Below are 27,575 nucleotides of genomic sequence, written 5' to 3' on the forward strand. Positions count from 1 at the left end.
GATGCCACATGGTAGTTTATAATAACTTTCTTTTTTTTATAAAAAATGTGCTTGTATATCTTCATTTTTACTGTAATATCTGTGCTTTTTTATTTATTTATTTATTTATTTATTTATTTATTTTTCTCCCTTACTTTTAAGTTTTTTAATCTATTTTTATGCTTGTAATAATTTTATAGAATATCAAAAATATATTTGGTACTAAAAAAAAATAAAATAAGAGTAATTGTATAAATTTAATTTAATTTTAATTTAAAAATAAAATTTTAATAAATTTGTGATATTTTAAAATTTTGATAAATATGAAGGATTTTTTTTTTAGGTATTAAAGGGGATACTTTTGCTTTTGTGCAACACGATGAGGAATAGCTCATCCTAATTTCTGTGAAAAAAAAATTCAAAAATTATTTTAAAAAGATATATGTATTATCCTTCAAAATATACGAAATTACTTCTATACATTTTGAAAAAAATCTTAATAACAGTTATATTTAAAAAATAATTATTATTTTCTTTTACAAATGTGATAAACACATATAATCAGAGGTATACGCACAAAAACAATGATGGTTTACCCATATGTCCACACTTGACTGATAGAGGAATTGGGCTACAACACCCATAAAGCCACATCCAAGGACTCTAGCGTCATTATGTTTTGCATGTTTCAAACCCAAGCAGTGAATGCCCTACAAATCAAACTTTTCACTATAGGGCCAATATCAGAGGATCAAAAGTAATTTAGCAACAAAATTTATTTATATCTCCTATGTTAAATTTTTTTTAAAAAAATTAGATAAATTACCTTGATTACCATGTTGAAGTCAACACAATTTTATTGTTACCCGTTTCTCTATGCTTGTTCAATCTTTATCTTCAATATTATAAACTTTGATTCATTCTTTCCTTCTAGATTTTAGAAGGGAGGCAACGAGGAGGGAGAGAGAAAGTGAGGATGGGTTGAATACAAGGGCATCTTTGTCTTTTTGAAAAAAAATTATTTACAATTTCAGCCCTATGGATATACATGTAATTTTGTTTTTTGTTTTCCATGGTGCATACGCAATTATGATTTTCTCAAGGACAATATAAGTAGTTTCACTTTCATATATATATATATATATACATATATGTCTAAAAAAGTACTATCTAGAAAAAATATACACAAGTTTACATTTCAACTTTTATGAAATAATTTATGTTTCTTCTCAATAATCGGTTTTTATGTTTTTTTTTTAGGGAAAGAGCTAACAGAGCTATTTTATTAAAATATAAAAAAATACAAGCAGTTCAAGAAACAAGACAGGAATAAAAAAGAAAATATAATAAAACAACAAAACAAGAAAAGGATAGAACTAGAAAAGGAAGCCGGCAGTAGAGAAACTGCGCATGATCCATCTGGGAAGATCCTTCCCATTAAAAAATAGAGCAATAATGTGAAGATTAGAGGCGTAGGAGGCAAGTCCAGATGCAGGAATCATCCAGGCAACTGGGATGACATGAATTTGAGACTAAGAAGCAACAAGCATATAAAAGAGAGTGTTGATCCATCTTCTGTGTTGCCAGCCACACCATGAATTGGCATTGTTCTGGAGACATTTGAGATTGGAGCAACTAATGAAGACATGTTGCACCAGGAATTGATGATGCACACAAAGCCCGAGGGCACATATGAGAGCAAGCACTTCAGCCTCAAGCTTTGAAGAGCATTCCACTGGGCGGCAACCTGCAAGAATAATTTTATAGTTAGAGTTTGAAATGAAATAAGCAATAAAACCTACCTTGTTATCTTCATTCCAATGAGCCTCAGAGAAGAGAAAAAGCCCATCAGTGCTAGTGAAGTTGTTCAACAGGAGCTTCTTGCCAATCATATTATAACCAATGTGAAAATTGCTTTTAGCAAATTGAAAGGCCCTGATAGAGATCAATCTGATATTAATACTAGTAGCTCGGAATATGGAGTCACACCGGGCCTTCCAAATGTGCCAAGCAACAACGGCAAAAACAGATTTAGAGAATGCTGAAAAATTGTGACTAATCACCTAATTGGCAGTCGTAAAACCATTAGGGAAACAAATATGAATGCCTAACATGCTGCCAATAAGATGCCAAATCAATTGAGCTTTAGTGCATCGAAATAAAAGATGCTCAGTATTTTCAAATTCCAAACCACATAAAACACACAAACTCCTGGGACCAAGAGTAAATGCATTAAGGAGATCACTAGTTAACAGCCGACCACGAAAGACAAGCCAAAGAAAGTGCTTGGTTCTCGGGGTCATATTAATGTTCCAAAGATTCTTCCAACCAGGCCAAGCAAGAGAAGGGTCTCTACTGTTAAGAAAATGATAAACATTAGAAGTAATATTTAGATTGCGCGACTTGGGAAGCCAAACCCAATGATTGGGAGCAGAAGGATCAATCATTCCTAGTCTATTAATGATATCAGGCATGCTGCAGCCAAAAAGACGTCTCAAACGGTTATAATTCCAAGAGTTATCAATAATAAGGTCTTGAAAATTAAAATCAGTAAGATCAAACTCGATGTTAACAAAAATAGAGTTATATGAGCAGTATTGCAAAAACGGTTATATGCCAAGGGAATATCAAAACACCAAGGGTTATATGCCAAGGGAATATCAAAACACCAAGGGTCATAGAGAAATGAAACAGCGCCAGGGTAAGATTTCAAAATATGAGCAGTATTGCAAAAACCCCGAAAAAAACAGAGCAGTTGGCAGGAGTAGAGTTATGCCAAAAATTCATGTAACCATATTTAGAAATCAAAATATCCACCCATAAAACACTATCATGATTCAAGTATTTGAAAACATGCTTAGCAAGAAGAGCATGCTTGGCAATAAATAGATTTCGAACAGCAAGGCCCCCCTCACGTTTACTATCAGTGACATAACTCCAACTAATAACATGGATGCCCTTTCCATTGCCCCCCTTATGCCAAAGAAAATCCCTACCAATCTTGCTAACTTCCTTGAGAACAGAATCAGGGATGGGATAAGCAGTCATATAATAATTAAGAATGGAAAACAGTGAAGTATTGATTAACAAAGTTTTCGCAGCCATGGATAATTTGGAATGCTTTCATCGAGTACAGGAGTGTCGAATCTTCTCAATTAAATGATTAAAAACAGAAACATCAAGCTTTTTTAGAGAAATTAAAACACCCAAATACTTAAAAGGCAAAGAAGTAGGATCAATACACAAGATAGAGCAAATGCTAGCTTGAACTCGCTTATTAAACCAAGAAGGAAAGTAAATGGACGATTTACTAACATTAAGGTGCTGACCAGTTAAATGTCCATAAAAATTTAAGCATAACTTGATGTTACGGGCAGCAAATCTAGTAGCACGGGTGATAAGAACTAAATCATCGGCATACATGAAATGGTTAAAATTGGAATTAATGTTCCTATTAAACCCGGGAATCTGATCAGTATGAAGGGCTGCATTAAGCATGGAAGTCAAAATCTGAGAGACAAGGATAAATAAATAAGAGGAAATGGGATCACCTTACCTAACTCCTCTAGAGGATTTAATCCAGCAAGTAGGACGACCATTAATTAGAAAAGAAAAGGAAGTAGCATTCAAGTAAGTTTTAATCCACAAAATCCAACGGTCAGGGAAGTTCATTCTAGCAATGGTGGCAAGAATTGCACTCCAGCTAAGGGTATCATAGGCCTTCTCAATATCAATTTTGATAATCATCCTAGAGGGATTATTAATATCATGCTCAATAGAATGCACACTTTCTTGCAAAGCAATAATATTATCAAAGGGACATCGACCTGCCACAAATCCTGATTGCTCTCTACCAATCAATTTTGGAAGAACAGAACCGAGTCTGTTAGCAAGGATTTTAGAAATAATTTTAAAACAGACATTGCACAAAGATATAGGGCGGTAATCAGAAACAAATCTAGGATTGTCCTTCTTGGGAATAAGAGAAACAAGTATCTTACCCCAGGAAGCAGGCATAACAGCATTAGTAAAGAAAAATTGAACAGCAGAGGTTACCTGGTCACCAATATCTTTCCAAAAGAATTTAAAAAAATCAGCAGTAATTCCATCAGGATTAGGAGCCTTACCAGAGGGGAGATTAGAGATAGTGAGGTAAATTTCCTCCCGAGAGACATCCCGAATGAGAGATTGACCATCAATATCAGAGATTTGAGGAAGATCAAGAGCATAATCAGAAAAATTCCTGCTAGAAGGCTCAGACCAGAGATTAGTATAAAAAAGAGTAAAAGCACATTCAATATCAGTATATTCAGAACACAAAGCACCATTACCATCAATAATATGGTTGATAGAGTTAATATGATTACGGATATTGACCATATTATGAAAGAAAGTTGTGTTTTGATCACCATTAATAAGCCAGTTGAAATGAGCACACTGGGCCCATCGAGAAACATCCTACCTCTGAAGGTTAGAGAGCTTACCATATAAATCAGAAAGTTCATTACAAACATCAGCGCCAATGGAATCCGCAAACTCTGAGGAACTAATTTCAGCTTCAACATTCTGGATCTTTGTATGGATGGAAGTAAAACCAGAGCATTTCCAAGAATTGACTTTAAAATGGGCACAAGAAATAAGATGAGTTAAAGCATGCATGGGATGGCCATGGGGGGTAAAGTTCCAAGGATCTTTAACAACATTAATACACCCAACATAATTTAACCAAGTAGTATCAAAACGGAAAATTTTTCATAAACGAGTAGAATTAATATGAATAGAAAGTAAAAGAGGAGCATGATCAGAAGAGATTCTAGGAAGGAGCTTAAGAGAATAGGAGCAATACTTATCCTGCCAGGCACTGTTGACCAAACACCAATCAAGCTTGGCCCAACGACGAGCCGGGCCAACTTGATTATTGCACCAAGTATAATTAAAGCCAGAGATTTGCAAATCAAACAAATTATTATCCTTAATAAAATTGGCAAAAAATGAGCTTTACGAGAATAATAAGCAAATAAACCACCTCTGTGATCCTCACGAGAGAGAAGGCAATTAAAGTCACCAAGGATGAGCCAGGGGATGTTTAAAGTTGTCAGTTTGGATAACTCCTGCCACAAAGAAATCTGCTGATAAATACGATTAGAGTTAAATAACAGAAACAATATGATTGGAGCTAGGATTAGAGGAAATGATAAGGTACAAAGCCTTGCGGGTTACAGCTAGCGGTGTGACTCGGCCAATATCTTTCCTCCATAGAACAATAATACCACCAGACATGCCTTCCGCTAAAATGGCTGCCCAATCCCAAAGATGGGTAATTTTAGAACAAAAATGATCTAAATAAGCAATCGTAGGACTGTATTTCTTGATTAATCTTTTGAGACGGGTAGAGGTATCTCCAGAAGAAATTCCTCTGCAATTCCAGCACAAGATATTAAATGTTCTTATCATCATAGACATGGATAATAAAATCAAGGACAGAATATTAAAACATAGGAAAAAGGGAAATATATATATATATATATATATGGAGATTAGGAGCTAGACTCTCCAATCTCCAGTCTTCTTTTTTTTTTCTAAGACGGGACCCCATCCAAGAATAAAAATGGGAGATGATCGAATTGGAGATTAGGAACCTCTTTGGGATTGGGTACTTCTTCTTGGAATTGATCTAAAGTCATAAGGTTGTCAGGTTCATCATCTAGCAGAAACATCCTCCTCAGAGAAACCTTCCTCTCCATCACTACCATCTTCTTCCGTTGAGTCTCCATCAAGCGCTGCCGAGACCTTGTCAACAGCCATGGAGTTGGGACTATTAGGGTTTAGAGGGTCTGGAGAGGAATTGATGACAGAGGATCTAATGATAGGAGGTGGGGAATTTCGGGAAATGTGAACAGGTTTAGGTTTAATGGGATTTGGCATAGGCATGGGAGATGATCGAATTGGAGATCCAACAGGTGTAGGAAAAGAAGGTCCAATAATAAGACAGTAGCTTGTGGAGTCAAATCAGCGCCAGAAGAAAGTATGGCCGAATCCTGTAAAGCTGTCGTGAGGCGAGAGTCGCGAGAATCATGATGACCTCCCCTACCGAGACCTTGAGACCCACCTCGGATGTTGCGTGCTGGAAAAGAACGAGAGTCGTTGGATCCATCCCTCGTAACGGCTGCCTCACCAGAGCTCGTGTGAATAGCACGTGAGCTAGCTCCGCGTCCCCTAGCTTGGCCTCGCCGACGAGAGACCAACATCCACGGACCGAAATCGGTCTCCGGCAAAGGATCAGCAACTTCTATAGGGTTTTCCATTGAAACAGAACCAGGGCAAAAGGGAAGTTGTTCATTGGCCTGACCCACGACACCCATGGCCTGGTGCAAATTAATCCGACCACCGGTCCCTGTGAGACACAAGGGGGTTGAGAGAATTGACCATTGTTAGTTATCGTGGTCTGGGCACAAGAATTAGTTCCATGCCCAACCATGCCACAATTATAACAAAACGTGGGCAATCGCTCATACATGACAACAACGAAAACCTTCTGATGATCATCACCCACCCAAAACCCACGACTAAGTGGCTTGGATAAATCGATTTCAATGCAAACCCATGCAAGTCTGGAGCGTGTAAAAGATGTTGTAAGTTCATCAACTTTCAAGAGTTGCCATATGTGAGCAGTGATGGTTTCCAGAGTATCATCAGCCCAGAATTCCACCGGCAAGTTGTGTAACTAGACCAAAATGGCTGCAGTATCGGGCTTGGCGAAGGATGGTTCAAAGAATGGCTGCCAAGGGGAAAGCTGGAGTATGATGCCATTGATGGACCATGGACCATCAAGAAAAAGCTTCTGAACAGCATCCTGAGAAGCACATCGGATAAGAAGGAAACCATTTGGGAGGTCAGATATGGAGATTTCTCCAAACTCAACCCATTTGGTCATCAGGCTTGCCTTCACTTGATCAAATGGAGAAGGAAGGGGTGGGGTGGGGGGGACTTACCAAAGATTTTTCCCATATAAAGAGTTTTGGAATCGAAGACGAGCTCAAGAGATAGTATCACCATCTATCCTGACGAAATCAGAAGAGGTTTCCTTCAACTTGGCAAGTATTTGAGGATTATGAAGTGGAGAGGAAGTAGTTTTTTGATGAAGAGAAGAAGCAACCTAAGCCCAAGTGCTGGATCCGACCAAGGGAGGAAGATGAAGAGGACGAGCTTGTCTCCCACTTGCCATGGTAAAGGGGCAGGGTGGGAAAAAGAGGAGAAACTATGCAGGGGAGAGCAGAAGAACGGGGAGAAGGGAGAGCCGGGGAGAGTTCTAATCGGTTTTTATGTTTGTTTACAGTGAAACACTCAACCACATGCTACCTGGTGCATGTGTTTAAAGTTATATATATATATATATACATATAACGTTTTAAAACTTTTTATTTTAATTTTCAATAAATTTTGGATTTGATAAAAACTTGGACATTACCATTAACACTCATCTCCACCAAAAAAAAAAGAACTTTGGGTATAAAATATAATAAACCAAGTAAAGATCATAAACATTAGGTACAACTTTGAGTACTTAGCTATAGGAAAATACCATTATAAAAAAAATCATACAAAATTTATTTGAAAATCCTATATAACTAAGCACACGGGTCTGTTTGATTCGTTAAGGAGAACAGCACAAGCAGTACAGTACAGTACAAGCAGTTAGAGTACAGCACAAGTGCTTGTGCTGTTCTATGTTTGATTTTCATCGAACAGTACAAAATTTTTTGTACAAATTAATGTTTGATTTGCATAAGTATGGAACACAAAATAATAAATTACAAAAATACCTTTTTACTATTCTATATTTGTTTTATAATAAAAAATATACAATAATATTTAATATTTTATAAAAATCTTATCAAATTTTACGTGCCTAACAACATAACAACAAATTAAAAAATCAATATAATTTTAAAAATATTTAATCCAAAACAAATAAATTTTCATTAATATCTTAATCCTAAAAAACAAATAAATTGATAGATAAATAAATAGATAGATAAATAAATAAATTTTTAAATAGATAAATAAATAAAATAAAATAAAATAAATAAATCATGTTGTAATTGTATAGTGTAAATTTTAATTTTAAATAGGGACAATTTTGTCATTAGTTGTCTCGCCGAAATTTTTGTATTGTGATTTTGGTAGTGCAAAAAATTAAGAAGTTGTGCTGTATCGATTGGGTAGTTTGTGTTGTACTTCAGCCCTATTTCTAAATCAAACACATAACAATAAAAGTTGTCTTGTCATGTCCCTTAAAATCATGCGTATGAAACGGACCCTAAAAATTTTTAAAAAGTAAACAAACACTACCAAAAATAACATTAAAATTACAAACAACTACCAATATCCCACAGTACAAAATAATTAATATTATATAACCAAAAATTAAAAACAAAATAATTTTAAGAGAGACATAAACAAAATAGCGTTTTTCAAACTCCTTTATCAAAAATTAGTGTTATAAATAAAAATTTTAAAATATAACAACTTTGCTGTATAAAAAAATTTGAGAAATTTTTTTATTGTAGAAAAATAAACACGCAATTTTAAGTATTACTAGTAAACTTAGAATTTTTTTTATTTGATAAATTAAACTTAGAATTTTTATTCAATTACTTAATAAAAAAAACCATCAATTAACATTAACCCAATATTATAAAATTTATATTCATAAAAAAAAAAAGTATATATATATATATATATATAATCACAAGTCTCCGGTTTTAACAAATGAGCATGAAACGCATCATCAGACACAATCCCGCGAAGACAACGCCATCGTCGTCGTCCTCCTCCCCAAAGAAACCCATCCCCTTCCTCGCCGACCTCAAGGCCACCGACGACCCCGCCGACGCTCTCCGTCTCCTCCTGCATGCCCCTCCCCACCTCCACGACTACCCTGCCTGCGCTTCTCTCCTACACCGCCTCGCCCGCTCCCGTCTCTTCCCCCTCGTCGACTCCCTTCTCCTCTTCATCCGATCCAATCGCATCCCCTGCAAAGAATCTATCTTCAACTCACTCATTCACCACTTTGGTAAAGCTCGTCTTCCCGACAAAGCTCTCAACCTCTTCCTCTCCATCCCCTCCTTCAACTGCTCCCCTTCCTCACCCTCCCGCCAAACCCTCAACTTTTTACTCAACGCCCTTGTCGACAATGACGCCCTCCACGAGGCCGAGTCTTATCTGGCACGCTGCAAAGAATGGAATCTCCGCCCCAATGTGGTCTCCTACAACATAGTCCTCAAGGGGAGGTGTCAAAAATACGGTTTTGAAAACGCTCGTCACCTGCTCGACGAAATGCGCAAGAGAAGGGTGCGGCCTTCGGTTGTGTCTTATAACATATTGATCGGGTTTATGAGCAGGAATGGGTGTTTAGATGGTGCTATGAGATTGAAGGAAGAGATGGTGAGCAAGGGAACGCACCCGAATGCTGTCACTTTTGCATTGCTTATGGAAGGCTTGTGCAGGGAGGGGAAGTTTAATGAGGCGAAGAAGATGATGTTTGACATGGAGTATCAAGGTTGTAAGACTAGGCTTGTGAATTATGGAGTTTTGATGAGTGATTGTGGGAGGAGAGGTGATTTGGATGGCATGAACAAGGTGTTTGTGGAAATGACTAGGAGGAGGTTGAGGCCGGATGTTGTGACTTACAATATCTTGATAAACTACTTGTGCGCTCATGGCAGGGTTGATGATGCATACAAGGTGTTTGTTGAGATGCAGTTGAAGGGATGTGAACCCAGTGCGGCGACGTACCGGATGATGGTTGATGGGTTTTGCATAGCCAGGGATTTTGACAAAGGGTTGAGAGTTTTGAGCACAATGCTGTGTGGCAAGCATTGTGTTAAAGAGGAGTCTTTTGAGGCTTTGATTGTGGGGCTGTGTGAGGGTGGGAAAGTGGATGATGCTTGTTTTGTTTTGGAGGCAATGGAGAAGAGGAGGTTGGTGTTGGGGTTTCAAGGCTGGAGTGCTTTGGTTGTGGGCTCTTGTTTACATGCTGGCAAGGAAATTGAGTTGCCAATTTGCATGTGAAAGTTTGCTTTCGTTGCAAATATAATTACTTTTGTGTTTGTCGTCTGGTTTGTGTTGTGTAATTAAAATAAATTTTATGCTTCTTCTTGAAAATCATGCAGTACTCTTTTTATACAGCAAACTAGATAAACAAGAGAGACAAAAACTCACTGATCCATTTCTTAATTACAAGTTTGAGATATGTGCAAGAAAGTAATTAGTTAGGAATAATTAACTACATACAAAATACATGAGGCAAATAACAACTCTAAATAAAACAAGTAAACAACAGGAAATAATTACTGCTAATAGATAGACTATGCCAATTCTTTGTCATCACATCGTCCTGGTTGTTGAATAGTCTCTACAAAACGACTGAGATCTCTATGAACATTCTTGCTCAATTTGACTTGTTGGTCTTCAAGTAAAAAACCAACCATTTTCTCCGGAATAAGACACCTTCCCTCAGAATACAACTTCTCATGAATCTTTGGAGATTCAAGCAACACTTGCAGCGATTCTTCTCCTGGTAATAAACCACTACAATATTCCTGTATTGCAACAACAACAACAACAACACCACCACATTAACATCTGTGTATTTGTATGTATATATATAGATCATATATACTTTCTGTGCTTACCTGATCATCTGTTGAGTTCATGAAACTAAGAATGCCAACTTGAGCTTGCAGGAATTTAACATACTTGAAGGCAGCCTGTAGCATCTCAGCAGTGTTCATCTTGTTGCCACCAGGGATCAACCGGCCGAGTTCTTGCGTCTTATCACTGATCCTCTTCCTCCGCTGCCTCGCTGCTATGCTTTGTGTTGACAAGCATCCATTGCTAGTCTTGTTCTCACTTCTGCTGCTCAACAACTCTTCAGCCCATGGCAGAGGCTCTACCAACTCTGGAAACAACTCCGGTGCCGGCTCTTGTACGTTGTAGATGTTGGAGTACTCATACATGAAACTATATGGATCACAGACAACACTGCAATTCTTCTTCATTCTTTTAGGGGATTGGTAGATATGGTTGTTGAATTCATTGCATGGGGTACTGTGAGAGTAAGGGAGCTGCTGGGAGAAGACTGCTGCTGTTGTTGTTGTTTCAGTGTAAAAGCCATCATCAGGTGGATCAAATATGGAGTTGAGTGGGAGATGTACTTCAGGTTCATCAAAAGATCCACAAAAGCTCAAAAGCTCATCAGATATCTCTGGGCAGTCAAAAAACATTCCCATGTCTCCAAATGCATGTTCCATTGTCTCCATGCATGAGTACTTTAAGCTCAATGCCATACCAATATACCATAAAGTAGTCAAACAAGATCCTGTGAAACAAATATATATATTACATCATGTAAGTAAGTAACTACCTACTAAGCATGCATGCAAAATGAAAAGCAAAAAATCTATGAAGAAAGAGAGATAGAGAAAAGTGCATAGATTTGGGGACAGAGAGATATAAAGATCTAGACCTGAGAAATAATAGTGTCTGTCTCTAAAGTGTGTGAAGATATGCAGAGAGAACAGAACAGGCGGCAGAAGACTCTCTAACAGAAGGATCTAATTAAGTTAATTTGCATGTAAAATAGTAAGAAAAGGAGAAAAGATAATGAGAAGTTGTGCTTGGTTTGTTTGAGAGAAATTAGGGGGCTCGTGCCTATTTCTCAGGGTCGCCGTTTTGACTGGACCCTTGCGGTTTCTTTCTCTGTTAAGCGGACTTCTATTTGCAAATAAAACCTCCATAAATGAACATATTACTATAATTTGGAACTTGTGCCAGTTGGTGTCAAGATGAGAGATATGTATTATATATATATATATTAGATTAGTAAATTAATAAATTGGAGATCATTTATATATGTTTACTTTAAAATAGGTTTTGTTGTTGTGATGGTTTGGATGCAATATTGTTTTTTAAAAATTTTAATTTAATTAATAATGTTCTTTTAAACATTTAAAATTCTTATAATCATCATTAAATGAATTATTTTTACTTAAATAATATATACCTTGTACTAACTTGTAACTATTATTTAATATAGTTTTTAGTTTCTACAAGTTACTCATTATTGCAAATATTTTTGCGAAACAAATAATTGTAATTTAATAAATCGAACTCAAAAAATGTAATAATTAATAAAAATATAGACAGATAACGGCAACACACTCATCAAGAAAACTTTAAATATTGAACTTCTCAAACTCGTTTCATAAAAAGGTATCCTTATTCTACAAAACAGCCTTACAATTGAATTCAATGCCTGTAATTCTAACTGACGCTTAGAATTACACAACATTTACATTGGATGTACACAAATAACAACATCAGATACTTAAGTAATCCAATAAACAGACCATAAGTTCTTCCTTATATTTAACAGCATCACTGCTTGCATGAATTTTAGATATGTAAATCTTTATACATGAAAATCAATTCAATCCTGTGGAGCTTCAGAAAAGCTTAAAAACCAGAAGCACGATGAACACGTCTTGGTGATAAGTTTCTTGACATGATATGTTACATGCCTCCAGGCCTAAAGCTTCCCACCTGGAAATATGAACTCTGTTAAAACAAACATCAATGTAGAGAATTCAATCAAAGTCCTTATTTGACCGAAACCTCAACACGCGAGAGTTAATATGGAGAAAAGAGACAGACATATCATCAAACAGAAATAATTGTTCACAATATTTAGTTCTAACAGAGTATTTATTAGGTATATCATATCGGTCTGCTCCCGTTTTCCCATCTCAGTATCTCACTAGTTCTAGTTGCCAGTTGGTCTTGATTTATCTCATCTAATTTTACAAACTAATAAATAAACAAACTTTCTCATTCAACTTGTTCTCCTCAGTAGTTAGAATCGTACGGTTCTCGATACGAATCTTACGATTCATATCGTTTTTCATCCGTAACGGTTCGAATCTTATAAAAGAATCGAAATTGATCTAGAATCGTGAATGAATCGTTTGAATCTGTCTCGAATCGGTCGAATCGATATGAATCGAGAAGATCAACGATTCCTAGTTAATACAAGTTTTGAATTAAAAAGAAAATCAAAAAGAAAAAGGGAAGAATAAAAAAAGTGTAAGAAACATAGGAGGAAGGAGAAATTTTTGTTGTTTTTATTCCAACATCCTCAACATAGGCATTTTTATACCATCTCTTCATCTTTCTCGACATTCTTCTCTTTTTTTCTTTTTAAATTTTTTTATTATAATACATGCGATCAACTATTTTAATTATTATAAAAAGTTTTTTTAAATTAGTGATTATTTAATTAAACTTTAAATTTGTTATCCAAAAAAAAATTCAAAGATTAATTAAAAGATAATGCTTTTTAAATTTTAATATCAAATTAATTTGTTATCTTAAAAACTCTTGTTATGAAAAAGAAATCTTTTTTTAATTTAAAAACTAATCTTTAACATAATTTAATCTTTTTGTGATTATTATATTGATTTTTTTAAATCTGAACTATTTTTTTGAAATAACTAATGTTTTTTTAAATATATATAGGTTTGCTTAATACTTGAAAAATGTCTTCTAAGCTCAAAAACAGGATCTCAAACTAAGAAAAATGTCTTCCAAACTAGTTTATATTTAATTCATGGCTTAGAATTTTTATTTTTTTATTTTTTATATAATCATGTTATATATATATATATATATGACTTTGAAATGTTGAACCGAATCTTACGATTCGATTCGATTCACGATACTCGATTCACAAATTTAGAATTTCGATTCACGATTCGAATCTCGATTTGACTACCTTGGTTCTCCTTAGCATACTTGATAGATGTGCTCTTTGGGGGGAACATGAACTAAAAAGTGATTATGAGAAAATATACCAACACTCCAGTACATCCCGCGTGATGTATGGCACTTCTAACGACAATTGTTTCAGGAATTCTATTGGCATATGTTAAAAAAAAAATAAACAATACTAAATTAGATATAACAGAGAGAGCTAATCCTGAAAGAAGTTAGAATTAAATTGCAAAGGCTTAAACTAGACATCAATATTTAATTATCTCAAACTATCAATTAAAGCATGGCTTGACAATGTCTATCACAGTTTACAAGCTGTCTGCCGGTCCTAATGTAATTTGCTTTAGAATCTTTCTATGACTTGCAAACAATTAAAAGAAATAAATCAAATGGTTAAAAGTTACAATTAATAAATAGAAGTCCAAGTGGAGTGGCATTTTGGGTGTTATATCATAATACAATAATATAAAGGCTCTCTTAACTAGCTATTTTTCAGATATAGGATATATCCTTAAAAAGATGAAAAACTTGCATCATCATTTTCAGGAAACTAATGACAAGTTGAACTTCAGCTGAATAAACAGTGTTAAAACAGAAAGAAGAGGATTGCCACATTGAAATTCAAAACCTTTGGTAGAAACTGAAATAAAAAATATTAACCGTAAGCTTTACATACCTCTAACATGTATCTCTGTTCAGAAGGCCATAACTTTGAAACCCTAATTTTGGAAGAGAGAAACTTGTTTGTTTGGCAGGTAAAAGCTTAGTACCTGCTTCATCTATGCATGTTTCCAAACCACATGCAGAACATAGAGATTCCAGATCTTGTTCCTAAATGGCAGCAATCAACGTTACCAAGAAAATTAGGCTTTGAATGCAATTATGAGATAATTTGCAACAGTACCTGGATCATCAGGAGTTTAGAAAGGTGTGTCAGTGGGTAAGGATTCACCTTGTATCCGCATAAATTAATATATGCTAGTGCTTGTGCGCGGACCTATAATAATAAGATAAATTAAAAAAAGCTAGTATGGTAATATATGCTATAGCTTACTGCATGCAAATAAAGAGGAAAACGAGGAAGAAAACAAAGAAGAGATCATAGCCACTGAGATAATATGAGAAAATAAACTAGAAGAATTGGCCCATAGATGCTCATATTGGTGAAAAACCTACCACAGCATATAAATCAAAAGAGTGTTTGCAATCACTGAATTCTATGTTTCAAAAAATTAATTAAGAAGTCTTCAACTGATTTCAGGTTTTATGCTTTAGATAATCATAAAAGATTTCAGGATTATAACAAAGAAAACCTCATTAAGAAAAGGTTCTAGAAGGCACAACTGTAGGTGAGATGCTCTGGTTGCTGTAGTACTAATGAACTGCTTATAGTCACCCATCCGGTAGTATCTGCAACAAGATGAATGATTTTCAGAAAGAAATGTTTGCAGACCTCAAAAACACACAAAAAGTGCTCAACTTCTCTATGTTTAATTTGCAGACAGCAGAAAAGAAAAATTTGCTGCTAAAGTAATGAATGCTCAGTAAGGAACATGCTGATGGAAAAGCCAAGACATCAAGACACCAGCATTAATATTCTTAAAAAGGTGACTACAATCTAAGCAACTTCACTAGTGAAGATGGTAACACGTTCTGCCCCAAGTAGTGTTTATTGTCTGTCGCTTGGTTATTGAAGTAAACTAGCTGTCCAGGCTGTTTAATTATCAAAAGAAAGCTCCTCTCATTTTTTATATACTCAATGGCCACTGGAAAAATAAGAAAAAGACTGCCCAGACTTCCATACCTCAGTAGGGTCCTAGCAAGACACATTTCCTCTGATTGGAGAATGGAGAAAGGAATGCGGCAAAACCATGAAGAGAGAGAATTGCCCTGTAGATCAATTTAAGTGCTAAGAATAGGTGTGATTACGGCAACATTTTTATCAACATGATAGAGTAGCAGGATATAGAAAGTAGGTAGAGATTGACCATTGTTGGGATCTTACAACCAAGATGTAGAAGAACATAATAAGAACGGAACTCAGCTTCATTCTTAATTACACCTTTTGATCTACGAGCCATATCATACATGTCAAAAATAGACAAGAGGCACTTCATAAGTTGCTCCATGTTCAGGTAATACAAGGAAGATTCATCAGACTTGCCAGAATATCTGGCAAGCTTGCAATGTGATGTAATATGGAACTTAACCTGCATTCAGTTTGACAAGTATAAGCAATCATGCCGCAGATAAAGCTCATAGAAGAAAAATCATAAGCAATGGTGGCAATGAAACCCTCTGGCAAGTCAGATAGATACGAAAACAATGCACAAGTTACCAATGAGTCTATAGAAAGTATGGGGAAATTTTTAGCTCAATACTATACCAACTATTCCGTTGTAGCATTTGATTACTCATCTGGAAAACACATATCTACAGCTATTTCAAAAGCAAGGTGTAAATGAACATCACAGGATATTCCCACCCAAAGCCATACAGCAACAGCAATACAAATAAAAATAGTCCTATCCTAGGCTGCTGTGTAGAGGATGATCGATGTTTTGGGTAAACATACAAACTGAACCAATCTATAGACAATAACAAGAATAATTCTCCTATAGGAATACTAGCTTGCAATACCCTTGCAGTCTCAGACTCTCAGCATTGTGCAAGAGGAAACTATACTTGTGATACTTTTTCAATAAGTTTAGCTAGAGTTCAAAAAGGATGGAATCAGTGCCAGCAAATCCAATAACTATTCTTCAGAATAAGGTGAAATTATTACAATTAAATCATTAATCCTTTAAGGTTTAGTGAAGACTGTTAGTACGCCTTGAAAATTCAAGTAAATAGAGTTTAATTGGAATGGGCAAGACAAATTCGTGAACACTTTCTTCAATTTTACAGCAGTAAACATTCACACACCAAATCCTCTTAAAGAATAAGGTCAAGCAACACCAGAGGTTTTAGAGGATTAGTGGATTAGAAGATTAGAATAAGGCCCTAGTTCAATCCCAAGAAAAGTACCATTAAACTCTTTTAACTTTAGGTTTTACTAATTAATGATAATCTATTAATAACCAAATTCACTTGAACATAATCAGTTATATTTAAAAGATAAAATATGAAACCTTACTATTTCCTCATACATATCAATAGCTTGCTCATTTATGATTTGCTGCATGGTGAGATCTTGGCGAATTGATCTCGTTCTATCAAAGATAAAATCATGGACTACGTCAAAAGGGTGACTTGTGGATTCCAGTAGACCCAGCAGATACTTCAATGTGTTTTGCAGAACAGAAGGAGGCCTTATGTCAGATGTCTGCAAATGTAGCGTAGACATGGTTCTGCAGAACTAGCACCAAAAGGAAACATCAACGCTTAATAAAAACATATAAATTAATGCAATTGAAGTTTCCATTATGACAATGACACAGAAGGAAAGATTGTACAGCATGACTATTTAACCAGGTGAATGGAGAAAAGAAACAACTTCACAAGAGATGTTTGGCATGGCAGATGATGAATGAACCTAGTTAAGCTGGAACATCTCTGATTAAGAATGGAGTGTATGAAGCACCAACTTTTTGCTAAGCAGCACACTGTATTGTTAGGGCTGTTTGGTATGGTGTCAGTGGTTGTATTGCAACTCAACTTACGTGTAAATGCCTTCATTCTAGTCATTGAGTGTTTAGTAACATAGAATCCTTCATTTAATTGACTTGCACCTAGACTTTATGCTATTGGCCCCAAGTCATTTTGCAGTACGCGAGTAGGTTTTTGGTGACACCAACTTTCATTTGCGAGAGTGATGTCTTCATCTACCCTTGTAAACAAACATGAATGGGTTTTTATCTTGAATACAATGTACGCTAAGACAAAGCTATCCTTTATACCTAAAATGTTTTTATCTTTTCATGTATACCCTAAGCCCTTCTTTCTTAATATATATATATATATATATATATGGGCATTTGCATGTATACCCCTAGAAAAACACAAAAGTACATATACACCCCTTGAGAGAGTCATAATTGCTTGTATACCCCCAGAAAACACCATAATTTACATATATACCCCTAGGGTTGAAAATAGAAATAATTATTAAAAAAAAATACAATGCCTTTATCTTCAACCTCTGCTTCCTCTTTCACTCCATCTTCATTCTTTTCTCTTTATTATATATGGAGACAATACAATTTCTAAATAATTTAATCACATAAATGACACTGATGATAAACTTAATTTGTGCCACAGGGTAAATTTGCCTCTCTAAATAATATAATCACATAAATGATACTGATGATAAACTTAATTCACCCCCAACTTCCATAACAGAATGTATTTACTACACATAATAGAAGTCATAGGAAGACAATGTAGCAATGAATATAGCAGTATCTAGATGTCCACAGGCTAGTATTAACCTTCACAGATATGATAAGGAAGTGGAAATAATACTTGGCATTCAAAAGGTCTTGCATATTATAGAGAAAAAAAAGGATCTACTAATAAAAGTAGGACAACGGGCCCAATCAACTGATCACTATTATGCAATAGTTAACTCTGGCCGACAAGACAGCTTGATAATGTTAGAAAAATAATATATGTTTACAATATAATGGTAATAAATATCTTTTAGGCTAAGTTAGAAAACCTCAATACTTCTCTTAATTAAAGAAATAAGTGCGTCAGTTGCACTTAGAAAGAGATTGTTCTTATGATTCTCATATCAACATCTTTATCTATCAATAATTTGTTTGCTTGTTTTGGACTGTATTAACAAATAAGAAAGATTAGAAAATAAATGCAAATTGAAATACATATTAAGCCGCTGCAGCAGCTAATCATATTTGAGCTGGAGTTTGAGATGGCTGGAGTAGAAAGCGGAAGCACTATAGTCATAGTATCATTAGGTCAAGTAAGCAGAACGATGAAATCAACATGTAATTATGAAAGACAAGCAGATAATCATGTTGTGCCACTTTAAGCTGGGAAAGTACTAAAAAGAAAAATGCTAGACTAGATAAGCCAAATAAAATTAGACAAGGAGAAGACTTTCATACACAATGAGTTACTCTAGAGTATGAGCATGCATTACATGACCCTTCCACACAAAATGAGAAACTGTGAGATCTCAAATTTACAAGATGCAGGCAAATTACCATCATAACTTAGGCAGCTACTGAAATTGTGAACTTAATTCCAGATTTCATTTTTCACACACGGAGCCTACTTTATATGTCATGCGTAGAGTTCTAAGCATGAACTGGTCTTGAGACTCAGGTACACTAAAAAAATGTGGATACATACCAAAATGGAACATTATCAAAATAGATGAATATCAACAAGAATTTCACAAACCAAATCAAGTTATATGGTCTGCAACTACAACAGAAGGTATAATTATCCATGGGAAAAGCAGCCTTTTAACACCCCCGACTCTATTTCCAACAAAAGCAAGAAATAGTAAAGAAACTTTCACCTTCTTAACAGCCAGGCTTGGAGAAGTTCTGCCAGGATTTCCATTTAATCTCTCAAACACCGACAAATCTCTAAGCCGCTCGCGTTGGGCCCTCTCCTTCTCTGTAATGAACGTAATATGAAGAATTAACAATGGGTCATTATATATAATTTCCTCTACCATACAGCAAAATAATAGTTTTGGCTTAAATGCTTACTTCCGAAAGAAAATAAAGTTAAAGGTAGCACACAATATGATTTAGCAGGTCCTAAATCTTGTGGGGTGCATTATTTTCCCATTGTCCACATAAAAGTCACACATTTTCAACAAAAAATCAATTAGATAAATCAACTAGAGATTGGCGCCACTCCACGAAACATGGACATGGACACGATGACACAAGACGACACGACATGACAGTGTCACAGCAATTTCTGAAAATTAAGGACATGGGTACAAGAGGATATGGCGATAAAAAAATATTGTATATATATTTTTCAAGTAAAATATTCATTGTAAATGTAAATAATTATATTTTCTATTCAAATATAAGTAAATTTTCTAATAGCTCTATTGCAATTTGTTATAATTATGTGAACAAGGAGTTTTTAAAATTAAAGTAATAATAACAAGTAAACTGACAAAAAAAAAAAGCAGCTCTTTTAAAATTCTATTCAAAGACAAAAACAAGCAACACTGAGTAGTTTTCAAGTTCAATTCATAACTATAGAATTAATTTTCCATATCCTCGCGTCCGTGTGTCCCATTGTATCTTCACCATGTCCAAGCCGTGTCCATTCCATCTTTTTTTTTTGGCCATGTCAAGGAGTGCCAGAAACTATGTCCAGCCGTGCCCATGTTGGTCACCACTATGACGCTGGCATGTTGAGCATAATGCAGTGTCCGTGCATCATAGGTATCACTCAAAGGATTCAATTTTTATTTTATTTTATTTTATTTATTCCTCTTATCTTTTAAGGAATATTGTGGGGGAAAAACCCAAAGAACACACTTTGGGGTTTATGCAATTAATCAAGTCAAGCCAAATGGTAGACTAAGTTTATCACAGTTTTCTCTTATAGAAGACTTCTCAGGTCAGTCATACACATACATAGAAGCGCACATAATCTTTCTCTCCCTGATTCATATAAAATGATTCATATAAAACTATTTAGTTCATCCCCTTATACCGTACCTTCCATTTAGCTACAATGGGATTCCAAATTGAACGGTAAAGAATGATCCCAATAGCTTTCATCTATGTAATAATCAAGCATACCATGCCAAGCTAGTTAAAGCACCAACAGTTTCCCTAATAAATTCATCCTTAGATTATTTAAAACTATGATAGCAAAAACACATTGAACAACAATCAATCAAAAAAAAAAAACCCTAATTTGCAAGAAATCAAGTAGATGAACAAATCAAATAGATCCGGACACATGGAATGAAAGATCAGCAGTATACCTGGGCACATATCGGGGCAAGTTCCGATCAAGAATTCATGCTCACTCTTAATATCCTGCTCAGGAATCGATGGACTCGGATCAGAGATTGCTTGGCTGCCAGTGACCGGCTCTGTGTGGTCCGACCGGCGAGGCCTCCACGAAGGTGCAGAGGACGACGGGACCGTGTACGAGCTTCCACCTCGATAAAAACCCGGCTTCCTCCCACGGCCACGGCTACCGCCGCCACGGCCGGCGGCGAGGTGCTTGTCCATGTCTTTCCTAGTCTTAAGGATTAGCTTAGCTCGATCACCCAAATTGCATACGCTTTCATTTTGTTTTGCAAGAGTGACTGTTCTTAGCAATGTTAAAACAATAATAATAATAATAATAATAATAATAATAATGGATTTTTTTTAGCATAGCTTTTTCTTTTTTATATATTGATAAAATAATCATTTATTCATAGCTTTTCCATTAGTGGTAAATTAACACTTGGTTCTGAATTCCCTGGGTAGTTTTATTTCTTAGGATTTTTTTTAGCAAGAGATTAGCTTTTGTAGGTAAAATTGTTGATCTTAAACATTACCTATTGATTAGCTAGGGACGATATGACGGAGCTAGAAATTTTTTATAAAATGGGCAAATAAAATCTTGTAAATCAAATTTTGAATACAATCAAAATTATATAATAAGTTAATAACACAAGTTAAATATCATAACTAGTTAAAGTCTTTTACATAAACAACTAGTACAAAACATTAACAAGAACAAATTCATAATTGACATTTCATAATTGACATTTACGAGTTTTCATATTTTGAAAACAATGAATAATAGTTTTATTATCTATGCAATCAAAAATATCTTTCTCAATGTACGTCACCAAGCAATCAGCGAAGAATTGATCACCAATTCTATTGCGCAATCGAGTCTTCACAATCTTCATTGCAGAGAAAACCCTCTCCACAGTTGCAGTTGAAATTGGTAAAATTAGAGCTAGATTTATAAGCCTATAAACCAACGGATAAAATATTTTTTCTTGTTCTCACCATTCTAATAGCAAGATAATTAATTCCTGATGGATTACTGAAATCTGTGCTGGATCTTGCATCAATAATATAAGTCTAATTGATTCTCAAGAGCAAGGACTTCCACCTTTGAAAAATCATTTGGGTATAGTTGAGCAAGTTGAGCTAATCTTTTCTTATCAAAAGATTAAAAAGAATCCATTGGACTCAAGCATGAAACACAAATAAGTAGCTCATTAGACACTTCATTAAAACGATTATTGAGGGTGATGACTGATGAGGGTGAGAAATCAAGGTGAAGATAAGAAACAAATGCCCAAAGATTCCTATGGATGAGACGGGAGCATGACTTCATTGGCTTTCTCTTCCAAAGACTCTCAAAGGGTAACTGATAAATATTTATGTTTTGTGACTTGTGAGGATGAACATATAAATATAATTTTATAAGAACGTATATATAATTATATATTTTTATAGGGGTGAAAATACAAATATTCCTATCATAACTTATAATAAATAAAAATAAAAGGGGGGCAAATGAAATATTAAAAAATATATTATGATAAAAAAAAGGGAAAATTACTGTTCACCCCTCGTAATTTTCAAAACTTCCCAAAAACCCCCTCCAACTTTTGCACACCCCGGACAGCCCTCCGTTATATTTTACATTCCTTTTAACCCCCACGGTAAGTTGAAGTGGGTCCACGATATGAAATTTCTTTTTTGCCCTTGCAAAAGGTGGGAAAAATGGCGCCCAATCATAACTTTCTTTATGCATAGTTTTTCAATGCCTCGCTTGCTTTTTCTCAAACAAAGTTTAGAAGGCTCATATCTTGTTCTTCTTGTTCTTGTTGTTCTTCTTCTTCTTCTTCTTTTTCTTCTTCTCATTTGGTGTATTCAATTTTAGCTCTTCCGATTAAATTATGGAGAGTTTTTTTGTGCTATTGCTAGATACAACGGGGAGGGACGAGTGCTAATGTTTGTGTTCTACGTCATGACGAGTCCAAGTTGATGCGCATATTATGCAACGGCCGTGAGCATTCGAAGGTAGAGATACTTGTTGAGGAACGGACGAAATCGCAGACGAGAAGGCAACCTGGGCGCCCTAGACGAAAGAGGATCGAGTCGTGAACGTCCGGGGTCCGCGAGGTGCGTTAGTAGCCATTACACGCCTCTAGTCACAATCGTAGATCGTGCAATGAATATGTTGTCGAGTAGGCATTGTGTATTGTGTATATAGTTCTGTTTATTATGTAACTATGGAACTTAATGTTTAACTTTATATATTACCGTTTAACTATATTAGTCTCTGTTTAACTTTTTATGTTTCCGCTTTAAACTACATTAGAATCCGTTTAACATATACACCGTGATCGTGGCGCGGTTCCCCAAGCTGCAATTAATACACACTCGGATCCCCAAGCGTTTCTCTGCTTAACTTTCTATGTTTCCGCTTTAAACTACATTAGTATCCGCTTTAACATATACACAATATCATCCAACAAGAATGTAACCTCAAAACGAAACAGTAATGAATTTAATTGAATTTAGATACATGTACATTTACATCGACAAAAATTTGTCATGTTCTTCGGAAAAAATGAATTAATTTAAACCGGGTTTTACATTTGAAACTATTACACCTATACAATGACTATGACCCCGCTATGCGTACACTCCTCTCGGTTCGCTTTTACACAAGAAAAGCGGAGTTTAAACAATTACATTGATATTTACACAATGAACTATATACTTAAACAATGAAAGTGTATGTTAAACAACGAATCTGGATTATTAAAGAAAGAATCGTGTATACAAATATAGAAAGAATGACTAAGAACCCGCTTGCGAAGACTCCCTCCGGGTCGTGATGCCTGCCCTCCCTCCCTAAGTATGCGGAAACATACCTTAATCGCAGATAAGGGACGTCGGGTCCCATGCTGTACCCGTAGCTTCTCACCGCGAGTAATCGCTCGATAAACCGCATGACATAGACGCCGCAGTCGACACTTCCTTTTTCCTCGCTGGGGCTTCGAGTGTCGTGAACAAGCTGGGTACTTTTGTGGTCGCCGACTCGCCCAACTCCATGTCGATACAGAGGTCGAATAGGTTCCGCTGTCGAGATATACAAGTTCATATTAGAATGCCGATTATTTACCGAACACTATTACACAAACACAAATTATTAAAGCACTTACCATTTCTAGCGCGTTTTTATCGTATTCTTCGCTTTGGCATGAAGAATAATGCTTGTATTCTTGTTTTTCATTGTCAAGGACGACGACATGGAAGTGGCCACTCATAATTATCGGGAGGATGACGATGTCCACTTCATGCAAGTTGCGCGCGGCATCTCCAATCATAGCCATCGTGGATTCATGTGCGTCGTCGCCCTGCTTTGACATGAACAAGGCCAGTGGCCGTGTGATGGAGGCGCGCCTCTTATAACGATATGGCACTACGCTCATCGTCTTTTTGCAAGATACATACTGAATGCGTCCCATCACATCGCTCGCGACCATCTCCTTCCCTCGAGCGGGTCGAATAGATTGGCCCGGTGGTGCCGACAGAGTCATTCTTCCACACGACGATGCTCGTGGGTCGAATCGGAACAAAGACATGTAAACAATGTTGTAAGTATAAAATTAAACGTTAAAGTATAAACTTTAAATTCTATATTGAATGTTTAAACGATAACGGTAATATTTAAAGGGTATCACTTATAAGTTAAATGTTATCTCAGAATTTTTAAACGTTAACGCTCCTACTTAAATGGTAACTAAAACAGTTTTAAACAATATCATAAAAAAACTTCAAACTTACTTGTCCATAGAGGCGCTGAGGAAGATCCTTATCAACTCCCTCGCTCAGTACTTATTGAGGCGCCGATTGGCAACGTATTTTTTTCTTCTGAATGAAGACTTTCCGAAGTTCTTCTACTTTTTATCGGGCTTCCTTTAATGGGGGCACGACGGCCAGACATCAGCCCGGAGACACTTCCTTACATGCTTCTTGTTCTTGTGGGATTGTGTCCGCCTCGATGCGGCAGCGGTCGACCGTTGGTTCCACCGTGAATTCCACTCGGCAGCAGCATCAATGGGAGACACAACGTTGTCTGGTTGTTCTTCTTCATGGATTGTGTCCATCTTTGATGCCGCAATGTCAGACGCCGGTTCCACCGTATGCATGATGTCGTCAACAATAGAGTCGACGATCTTTTTCCACCGCGGCAAACTCGGCGCCATCTTCAATCTCCTCCACCGTGATGGGCATGTCATCAACGTTAACAACATCAGCCGCCGATGGTGCTGCTGCCGATGGTGCTGCTATTATTTCATCGTCAGCCGGCACGGGTGGAGACGGAGGCATTATTGTTTTCCTCTTTTTTGCAAGCTTCTTCGAATGAGGCCGTCTTTGAAGGGTCACCCCGATGATGTCCTCGTCGTCGAACTCCGACGGCGTATCCGTCCCGGGTGCTTCATTTGTTTGAAGGGAAGGCGCGATCGATCGTGGCTGACCGGCCTTCCAATGCCTCCACCCGAGCGACAAGCGAGGGAACTCGGTCATCAAAAATCGGCAAGCCTCGCATGAGAGTTGCGAGTGACATCCTCGCCCTAGTGCCGGGCTGGGGAGCCGCCACGCTCGAGGCCGACACGGTCGAGGGGAAGCCACGGTCGGGCGGGGTGGGGAGGGCTTCTCCGGCCTCGACGAATGCGTTTTGGCTCGAAGCGGGAGAAGCAGGGCGTCCAGCGCGCAAGGAAGAGGTTGCCCTTTCATCTTGCCTTTGAGCAAGCGGTTCTGGAGCAATAGCATCCGACCGACGGTTGGGTCCCGAACAAATACTTCTTCATCGACGATTCACGGAACCATCTCGGGAAACTAGCATGTGTAAAAGCAAACAATCTTAGCGAAATTATTTAGTTTAAACAATTAAAACTATATTTACACATGTAACTCAGTATATTTAAACGTTATAACCTATTGTGTTAAACAGAGAAACAAACAAATTAAACATTAAACTAAAAAGTTTAAAGCGGTAGTTGAACAAAGTTAAAGCGGTGAAGTTATAATGTTAAAGCGATAGATGAATAAAGTTAAGCGGTAAATGATATGGTTAAAGCGTTAACGCCTACGCTTAAAACAAAAAATATTTTTTTGAATTATTACCTCTTTTTCCTTCAGAGATGACAAACTCGTCTCTATCGTCACTTGCTTCCGTGAAAGTATTTTTCACCGTAGCACAAACGATCCTTGGGATCTTCGTGAAACGGACTTTCTTTCCGGGTTCCGATCGACTCATAAAACCAGATGTTAAGCGCGACAGTGCAACCCTTAACATACCCGGTGTTGGTCTTCTTCCCCGCAAGCATCTAGATCGCACTCGGGTAGTGGCTTGTGGTATGTCCTCCATAAGCCACTTCATGCGTCGCTGCGCCCATGCGTAGCGCCCCATTCCGGGTAGATCATCGACATAATCAACGATCCGATTAGGAACCGAGCGGGAGGTATTTGGGAAGAGGATTGTACCCGGGGAGGTACACCATCGATGAGTTTGGCAAAATTCTCCTCTTCTCTCGTCCCAACGAGTTCTTTGAAGAGTGCTCCTGATGGAGTCTCTGTGTCTCTCGTACGTCTTCGATAAATACCTCTCTTCGAAAGTTGACCGTGTTTTCTTCTTCTGAAACACGATCGCTCTCCCCATCGCAACGCGAGCCAAGAACGATCGCCACATCTTCGAGGGCTCGAAAGTCAGCGTGCTTTCCCGATCCCGAATTTATTGGTGCGGGTTATCGTATCTCCGCAATGCAGAGTCAAGAAGGGCCCGCTCTTGGTATACGACTTCCAACTCGATGCTCGTGAACGGTGTCCTCGGATGATCTCCCGATGTCGAGGGATCATGTGAACTTTCAATTCGACCCACGGTCTCCACTCACGGTGTCAAGTAGCATCGCCCATTAACTAGATTGACCGCCATAATCACAAGCCTGCGGCTAATAACAGACATTGTTAAGCTGGAAATGTAATTTGTTAAAGCGGTTAACACTCGGGTTCTTAAACAGCGATATCATTTTTTTAAGCGATGACGTACACTATTAAAGCAGAGATACAAAATAATTAAAGCGGAGACGAACTAACTAAAAGCGGTAAAGCTCATTGTTTAAACGGAGACCTCATTTTTTACAATCGCAACCATATCAATCGAAAGGGTAAAGCGTAGATTATAAACATTACACAAAGCACAACAATCGGAAAAACCATTTCGATCATATACACGATTTGAAAATGTAAAAACAAAAACAAAAACCCTAGCCGAGACATCTCCCTCGCAGACTAACAAAAACCCCGACCCGATTAATCCCCACGAAAGCTTCAATGTCTTCCAACAAAAACAAAATCACAAACCAAAAACCGAAAAAAATGTCTCTTCAGTATGAATAGTTAACAAAAAAACCATAATGAATACCTTAGACGCAAAGTGACGAAATGCCGAATACTTGCACGGGACTTCTTCTCGAGACGCCCGTGGAAAGGGAAGAGTGCTTGGGTGGGAAGAGAAGAGTCGGAGGCCGAGTTGAGTTTGGAGTCGCGAGTTGAGAGAAGACAAAGCATTTGTAATGCCTAAGAAAAAAACCCACCCACTTCCTCTCACACCAGAAATGGGTGCAACCACGACTTTCCGTGCAAGGGCATTTTCATCCATAAAATTTTTAAATACACTCCGCTTTAATGCCGTTACGTACTTTGGGGGTTTCAAAATCATGGAGTTGAAAAGGAAGGGGTTTTTGGGCATTCCGAAACTATGGGGGTTTGTTTGGCAAT

General features: G+C 36.8%; 2 protein-coding genes across 7 annotated transcripts; one reads left to right on the forward strand and one right to left on the reverse strand.

Annotated features, from left to right (window-relative positions):
- The first annotated feature begins 8,751 nt into the window (after window positions 1-8,751).
- Window positions 8,752-10,053, forward strand: LOC120273216 (pentatricopeptide repeat-containing protein At1g07740, mitochondrial-like). Its single transcript, XM_039279848.1, has one exon. The coding sequence runs from the start codon at window positions 8,752-8,754 to the stop codon at window positions 10,051-10,053; it is 1,302 nt and encodes a 433-aa protein (XP_039135782.1).
- A 2,159-nt stretch (window positions 10,054-12,212) lies between these two features.
- On the reverse strand, window positions 12,213-21,058 carry LOC120273711 (SAC3 family protein C). 6 transcript variants are annotated; one of them, XM_039280407.1, is made up of 9 exons: window positions 20,747-21,058; window positions 19,301-19,401; window positions 16,949-17,170; window positions 15,801-16,022; window positions 15,617-15,702; window positions 15,126-15,222; window positions 14,765-14,809; window positions 14,489-14,643; window positions 12,213-12,585 (listed from the first exon to the last, which is right to left on the reverse strand). In XM_039280407.1, exons 1-8 carry the CDS (start codon window positions 20,997-20,999, stop codon window positions 14,491-14,493), a joined length of 1,179 nt encoding a protein of 392 aa, XP_039136341.1. In that variant the 5' UTR covers window positions 21,000-21,058; the 3' UTR covers window positions 12,213-12,585; window positions 14,489-14,490. The 6 variants fall into 6 exon arrangements, with proteins under 6 accessions (XP_039136341.1, XP_039136340.1, XP_039136345.1 ...); XM_039280406.1 differs by having other exon boundaries at window positions 14,717-14,809; XM_039280411.1 differs by lacking the exon at window positions 16,949-17,170 and having other exon boundaries at window positions 14,717-14,809.
- Between the last annotated feature and the right edge of the window lie 6,517 nt (window positions 21,059-27,575).

Source organism: Dioscorea cayenensis, chromosome 12 (assembly GCF_009730915.1).
Source record: "Dioscorea cayenensis subsp. rotundata cultivar TDr96_F1 chromosome 12, TDr96_F1_v2_PseudoChromosome.rev07_lg8_w22 25.fasta, whole genome shotgun sequence".
In the NCBI taxonomy this organism is placed as follows: domain Eukaryota; kingdom Viridiplantae; phylum Streptophyta; class Magnoliopsida; order Dioscoreales; family Dioscoreaceae; genus Dioscorea; species Dioscorea cayenensis.